The 8132-nt window shown below is 29.7% G+C and overlaps 2 protein-coding genes across 2 annotated transcripts; both read left to right on the top strand.

The window, feature by feature from the left end:
• Positions 1–1994: 1994 nt before the first annotated feature.
• Positions 1995–2636, top strand: LOC109814496 (putative mitochondrial protein AtMg00820). The gene is made up of 2 exons (XM_020378945.1): positions 1995–2498; positions 2625–2636. Exons 1-2 carry the CDS (start codon positions 1995–1997, stop codon positions 2634–2636), a joined length of 516 nt encoding a protein of 171 aa, XP_020234534.1.
• Positions 2637–2856: 220 nt separating this feature from the next.
• LOC109814495 (retrovirus-related Pol polyprotein from transposon RE2) lies at positions 2857–3645 on the top strand. The gene has a single exon (XM_083069844.1). It carries the CDS (start codon positions 2857–2859, stop codon positions 3643–3645), a length of 789 nt encoding a protein of 262 aa, XP_082925970.1.
• Positions 3646–8132: the final 4487 nt, after the last annotated feature.

The raw sequence follows: 8132 nt of genomic DNA, 5'->3' as shown, positions 1-8132 counted from the left end.
GACCCCTATATCGTTACCGAGATTGAAACTCTCCTAGCTACCCTTGAAAGTCGCTTGGAGAGACAAAAGAAAGAAGAATCTGATAGTTTTGCAATGCAATCTCTTCAAGCAAATATGGCTCAATTTCAAAATCGATTTGGAAAGAATCAAGAATTTAGGTTTTATAGCAAGAATCCCCAAAATTTTCGTGGAAGAAGCGATCATAGAGGTCGTGGCAAAGGTTTTGGCAGAAACAATGGTCGTGGCTATCATAAGGTGCAATGTCAAGTTTGTCAAAAACCTGGTCACACAGCTCTCCAATGTTATCACAAATTTAATCTGAATTTTTAAAATGATAATCCAATTTTTCAACAACAAAGTCCCTACTTAGAGTCTCAAAACAAGGTGATGAATGCTGAGGCTAATCTTGATGACCACCCAAATATGTCAGCATTAATGGCTGTTCCAGAAACATTATATGATCCATCTTGGTACCCGGATACCGGGGCAACAAACCATGTCACCCCTGATGCATCCAACCTCATGGGTAAGACACCCTACAAAGGTGAGGCCAAGCTGAAAATGGCAAATGGAGATTCTTCCTCCATACAATACATTGGTAATTCTTATTTCTATCCTTCTAAGTCAGCTAAGCCTTTATTTTTGAATCAGTTAATGCATGTGCCATCTGTTTCCAAAAACCTGCTTAGTGTGTCTCAATTTGCTAGAGATAATAAGGTGTTTTTTGAATTTCACCCTAATACATGCAATATCAAATGCCAGGAAACTAGAGATGTTCTCATGAAGGGCTATTTCCGCAATGGTCTCTATGCTTTTGATGATCTTAACATTGTGAATACTAAGTTTGTGCCAACATGTAACTCACTAATTAGTGGTTTAAACATAGTAATAAGGAAGACTTATATAGACTTTGGCATGGCAGGTTAGGACATGCAAATGTAAGAAGTGTTACTCATGCTATGTCTAAGTGTAATTTGGTTGTTCCAAACAATAAAACTTTTTCTGTTTGTAAGGCATGTTGTTATGGTAAAATACATAGATTGTCCTTTTCTTCCTCTACAACTACTTTTACTGCTCCTTTACAAATGATCTACAGTGACTTGTGGGGACCTTCTCCCATTCCATCCTCTAACGGAAGCATGTATTATATGAACTTTATTGATGCTTATTCTAAGTATACTTGGATTTACTTGTTACAACATAAGTCTCAAGCATTAACATGTTTCATACATTTTAAAAACATGATAGAAAATCAATTAGATCACAAAATCAAATGCATACAAACTGATGGTGGCAAAGAATATATAGCTTTTACGAAATTTTTGCAAGAACATGGCATCCTACATCATATTAGTTGTCCTTACATTCATGAACAAAATGGCAATGCTGAGAGAAAACATACACATATAACAAAAATGGGGTTAAGTATACTTGCTCATGCTTCCATGCCTTTAAAATATTGGGGAGAGGCTTTTAACACTGTTGTCCATATTATTAACAGATTGCCTACACCAACTTTAGCTTTTTCAACTCTTATAGAAAAACTATTTTCAAAATCTCCCTCTTATAATGATTTGAAGGTTTTTGGTTCAACGTGTTACCCTTTTTTAAGGCCATACAACAAAAATAAGTTTGACTTTAAAACTTCTGAATGTGTGTTCCTTGGATACAATAGTTCTTATAAAGGTTATATGTGTTTATCCTCAACGGGTAGAATTTATATTTCTAGACATGTCATTTTTAATGAATTTGTTTTTCCTTTTGCTAGTAATCTTGATTTCGTAAAATCCTCTACTCTCATTGCTCCATCTCTTTCACATGATTCTCTTCCATATATTTCTCTAATTGCTGAAAATAATCCTGCACATATTGTCACTCAAAATCCTGAACCACCAACTTCCATAAGTAGTAATGACCTCACCACAAATGAGCAAAACTTACCTCATACATAACCATCACAGCCTCCTACCCCAACAATTACCAATAATCATCCTATGATAACTAGAAGCAAACATGGCATTTTCAAACCAAAAAGCTATGAAGTCACTACTCCAACTCAAAAGTTGCATGATACTTTCAAGGAACCCAAAACCATCAAAGAGGCTTTAGCCATTCCTAACTGGAAACAAGCTATGGATCAAGAATATAATGCTCTAATTCACAATAAGACTTGGGTTCTGACTAATCTACCTGCAGGAGCTAACTTGGTTGGCTGTAAGTGGATCTTCAAAGTCAAAACAAATGCTGATGGCACCATTAATAGGCACAAAGCACGGCTTGTGGCTAAAGGCTTCAATCAACAAAGTGGTTTGGACTTTACTGAAATGTTTAGTCCTGTTGTTAAACTTGTTACTATAAGAACTGTTTTAACTATTGCATTATCATTAAATTGGAGTTTAAGACAAATTGATATTGCTAATGCTTTTCTTAATGGAGATTTACAGGAGACTATATATATGACACAACCTCCTGGATTTACAAATGGAGACAAGAATATGGTCTGTAAGTTACAAAAATCTCTATATGGTTTAAAACAGGCCTCTCGGGCTTGGTTCCAAAAACTTCAGGATACTCTCTGTAATTGGTTTTAATTCTGCTAAATCTGATTGCTCTTTATTTTTCAGGATTACTACTAGTAATATTATATTAATATTGATCTATGTTGATGACCTCATCATAAGTGGTTCCTCACAAACTGAGATAGATTCTGTTGTAACTCACTTATAAACTAGGTTTCCTGTTAGGGATCTTGGCTTTCCAAATTATTTCCTGGGCATACAAGTTACTCAAATGTCTAATAACTCTCTTCTTTTGACTCAAACTAAATACATCAATGATCTGTTAAAAAGAGCAAACATGGTCACTACTAAACCTGTTAAAACTCCCATGACAGCTAGCCTAAAACTGACCAATAATGACAAAGATCCTTGTGAAAATCCTAGTTTATATAGGTCAATTGTGGGCAGCCTGCAATATCTCACTATAACTAGGCCAGAGATATCATTTTTCGTTAACAAAGTTTGTCAGTTTATGCAAGAACCAGAGGCCACTCATTGGCAAGCAGTGAAAAGAATTCTAAGATACCTATATGGGACTGCTACCACAGGTATTGTTCTGTCAAAATCCAACAACCTACAAATTTCTGCTTTCTGTGCTGTAGATTGGGAGGCTGATGTTGATGACAGAAAATCAACAACAGGATTTTGTGTCTTCCTAGGATGTAATCTAGTCAGTTGGTCATCTAGGAAACAACAAGCTGTTTCAAGAAGCACAACAGAGGCAGAATACAGAAGTTTAGCTGCTGTTACTGCAAAAATTACTTGGCTGAAGAATCTTCTACATGAACTTCAAGTACCAAATATAAGAACTCCAAAGATATATTGTGATAATCTTAGTGCAGTACTTCTAGCTGCTAACCCAATTCTTCACTCAAAGACTAAACACTTTGAACTAGACTTATATTTTGTAAGAGACAAAGTGCATAAAAGAGAAATATCAGTCCAACATATACCTTCACTAGAGCAGACAGCTGACATCTTCACAAAATCTCTCACCTATCCTTCTTTCTCAAACTGTATGTACAAACTTATTAGGCTTCACTTTTGTTCTCCCATAAGTTTGAGGGGGAGTGTAAAGGGATTATAGTTAAAAGCCCATTAGGCCCATAGACTTACACAAAAACACATATCATATATATACTCTGTAATAACTCTGTAACTTGTGCAATACATCTCTATCTTTCCTCTTTTTCTCTTTTCTCTCTTCTCTCTTCTCTAATCCTTACAAGTATCTTTCAACTCTTTTAAACTTTTGATAAAATAGTTTTTTATTTTTATTTTCATTATTCTTTTCTTTCTTTTAGACATTATATTTCTCTTTTCTACAACTTTTTTATTGTGAAGATATTTATATTTCCTTTTAGATAAAATACCCCTAGCATCATTTTATTTTCCACTTTAACATTTTTTTTCCTTCTATAATCCATTTTTATTTTAAATATATTATAAATATGCATTCGCAATCAAAGAACTTTATTATATATCATTCCCTTCACATTGATTTGACTGTTATTTGAAAATTTAAGACCATTTATTATTGACTTTTAGTAACTCTACATGCTCATGAACATTGTCTCAGGATCGACAACTAAAGTTTTGAGACACACTAACAAATGTTTTATTTTCTTAACATCAAGTATATTGATATGTAAACTTTGAGGAAACAAATCAAATATTGAGATGTTTTGTTGAGATTTACTTTCAGAACAATGTCAATAACCATCGCCGCAATGTAACATTTTCTTTACATACTTTCTAACAATTTGATGACAAATTCTTCTCCAACATTTTTTTGACTATTCCTAAAAAATAATATAGTAAGTACAATAATTTATTCCAATTTAGAAAACTTTTTGGAATATAATTACTAGAAATTATGATTTATGCAAATACTTATTTTTAGTATAAATTCGTTGATAATTTGTGAAACTAATTATTAATATTTGTAATATTAATTTTTAAAAAATGATCTATTTTGTGATTTATAGGAATTATAGTGACGGTAATAGGATTCAAATCACTAAACTAACTCTAGTAATTAAAAGTAACATTTTATTTATCTTATGTGTAAATATTTTATATTAATGTAATTAATGTTTTTAATATATTATATATAATATAAACTTTAATATAATTCCTCCACATCAAGATTGAAAATAGTCAAACTGAGCATCAATAATAGTTGGCTCAATTCACCACTCGATTCGAGTTTAACATGAACTATTTTCTTTTCAGTTTTGATTTGTTTCAAGCTTGCTAATAGCTCAATTCAACTTGTTAGTTCGTTAGCTCGAATCACATAAATCAAGACTCAATTTTTTTTTGAATCTTATACATTTTAAAATTTCAATCTAATAATATATTCATAAAATGAATGTTTATTTTTTTAAAAATAAAAAAACATAACTTATTAACTTTGTAAAACTACAAGATACGACTCTAAACAAACATGATTACAACTAAAGTCTATATAAATTAAAACTACTCCACCTAACGGTATAAAATAATAGAAAAATCAATTTGTAATCAGGAAATTCTAAAGTGTTTAATTATATTATTATTATTAACTTCTAATTAATGTCTAATTTTAATTAGCTAAAATTAAATAGAAAGTTAATTATATAAATTATATATTTATATGTCGAGTCGATTCATGAACTAAAACACTCAAACTATATATAACTCAAATTTAACTCAGTTATTTATCAAATTCAATCTCTAATTCAAGTTTAATTCATTTAGTTCATGAACCAAGTTCAACAAGATAACTATCAAATTGAGTTTCAAACTATTTTTGAGTTGGTTCAATTCATTGTTACTCATATTCCACACACATATAGACCAGACAAGAATCTACACATAGAACCTATACATAGAGGTATCTTTTTCTCCACACACATTTATTTGGGAGTATATATGCTATACACTAAAAAGAGAAAAAGAATGGTAGGGAAAAAATTGTACAAAAGAGATGTAATGACACTACAATAAAAAAGAAGTTTTGGCAATATTTAAAAAATGTTATCTAATTATATATAAATGTTGTTAATTTACTTTTGTAACATATTATCAAATGTCGAATATTATCTATCTTGCTAAAAAATTTTAATAACATTTTTACATGATTAGGCAATAATTTTCAAATATTAGCAGTTGTATTTTTATAATATTTTAATGATAGTGCTAAGTTTTAATTAACTTTATAAAATAATAATTAGTTTTAATATAGCTATTGTTATCACTTATACTTTATGACTCCTAAACTCCTACAAGTTTTTAAGGTTGAAGACATCCTTATAGTTAGTTACTAGCAAATAATGTATATTAAACATCAAAGCTCATTTATCTTTAATTAGTATCACTATATAATAATTATATTTTTTTTTATGTGTCATTCATTTATTTGACATGAAATTTTAATTTTGAAGAACAATTTGAGATTTTAGTAAAGTATACTCTTTATGTGACATTTTTTTATTCAATATGTGAGACTTTGATTTTGAAAATAAGTAAAAAAATAACATATAGATAAAAAAAAATGTTACTATATAGAAAACATTGTAAAGTAACCTATTTACTCAATCTATAATAATATTTTAGTAAATGTAGCAAAACGTAGTAGTGTAAGAAGGGAAAATATATAACAAAATGGAGAGAGAAAATTGTGGAAAAGAAAAAATGAAAGATATAATTAATTAAAGATTTTTATTACAGATTATTTGACACTTCTACCTCGAGAAATAAAATTTGATTATTGATTTGAACATGAATCACTTGATGTCATTACTATAGTCTATAGATAACACTTACATAGAAATTTTTTGAAAAACAACACTTTACATAGAAATTGATTGGTAAAATATAATTATATTTTCTTACTATAGATAAATAAACAAAAATGATGGTCTTTTGCAATATGGCAAATCTCATTACTGTATGTAGCGTCACACACACGAGGATAAACAAGGGATATTCTGTCACCATTGGAACACTGCAGAGACACATGGATCACCATTATTCCCAGTCTTAAAGAAAGCAATTGTTCTCATTATTTTTGTTAATTTGATTCCAACGTATGAATGATTTCTTGGCTTTCCTCGTGAATCAAAACTAATTCAAGTTGAATTTCAATCCTTGAGAGTGCTTAATTACATTTTATTTTAGAAAAAAAAATTAGATTAAAATAAGACATGTCTTTATTTAAGGTCATAAGTAACCATTAACTTCTTTGATAATTTTTAGTAAAATTACATACGCTTGTCTCATTTTTAATACAAACCTATGTAAAAGGATATAAAATACAAGAGAAATAAAATTCGGTCTTTAATTCTAATTAGTAACAACGAAAAAATTTGACCAATTATATTACTCTTACTAAACTTACTTAATTACATTCTAATTAAGCGTGCATGTATATGTAATAACTAGGAAATGGTTATTAACGCAAATATTATTGTGAAAGCAATTATATAATAAAAATGGGATATATGAGTAGATCAGGTGTTTGAAATTTGAAATACAACGTAATACAAATTATTGAATTATACAATATAAGAATTATAAAGTTATCGAATACACAACTTAAAATTATAAAATTACGCAACATATTGTGTGTTTTTTAAGTAGCTTCAAATTATTTCAGATTCTGCATGTTCAAATTCAATATCTGATCTGATATCATCGGATTTATACTTTAAAAACTTGAATAAAACCGATAATATTAATCAAATCTTTCTCTTTAGATCAACCGGGACATTGGATCAATCCAATGGTTGTATTTTATGGTATGAAGAAAACACTTAAGAGAGGGATAAGAAAGTGACGATGGTAGTGACAGGAATGGTTATGTGTCCAGAGAAGAAGGGGAATTCAGCATTTGGGGGTCTATGACTGGAACACAAAATATGACATGGTGGAAGAAAGCGACCAAGGGAAGATTTTTTGTATATAACAACTAATGATGAATATGAGGATTTCAAGGTTATGGGGGTAAACTTAATTCTGACCTATTTTAATTTCAACTTAAGTAAATCTTAAACATTACTTTTTCTAATATTTTTTGAACTTTGTTATGGCATCATAATTTTTACGGATAAAAAAAAAATTGCTTTGTTTTCCATAATAGATAAAATTGAGTCGTGAGATTAAATTTTAAAGTTTAGAGGTATAGATTTTGATTTTCAAGTTTATATAGGTTTCAATTTTCTTTTGGCTGCATGATTGGGACCATCCATGGTCTCTCAAGATTAGTGTAAAAGTTGCCAAACTATATTGACTTCGTTTAAGGGTTTTATTGCAAAACCTCTTCGTCACAGCTAGCTAAAGTCTAATTAAACCGATTTAACTATGCTGCATATCGAACTATACCTGGTAAAATCATCCATAAATAATTTTAGTACTTTCCCACCCTAACGTTTACTTTCTTTTTTTTTTAATAAGCAAAACATTTTAAGTTGAGTAAAAGGCTACTCAGCATGTTTTTTCTTTCACACATATAGTAAAAAAATGTAACATCATCAAAATTTTGAGATATTAGTCACCACTTCCAAAACCAGGTATCTTTTATATGATTGA

The sequence above is a fragment of the Cajanus cajan genome, chromosome 2 (assembly GCF_000230855.2).
Source record: "Cajanus cajan strain Asha chromosome 2, NIPB_CcT2T_4, whole genome shotgun sequence".
NCBI lineage: Eukaryota > Viridiplantae > Streptophyta > Magnoliopsida > Fabales > Fabaceae > Cajanus > Cajanus cajan.
Note: the sequence above shows the minus strand (reverse complement) of the source record. Positions and strands in the feature narration are given on the sequence as shown.

Excerpts from the sequence above, each read along its gene's own strand:
- LOC109814496 (XM_020378945.1), top strand. The coding sequence starts at position 1,995 with ATGATAACTAGAAGCAAACATGGCATTTTCAAACCAAAAAGCTATGAA.
- LOC109814495 (XM_083069844.1), top strand. The coding sequence starts at position 2,857 with ATGGTCACTACTAAACCTGTTAAAACTCCCATGACAGCTAGCCTAAAA.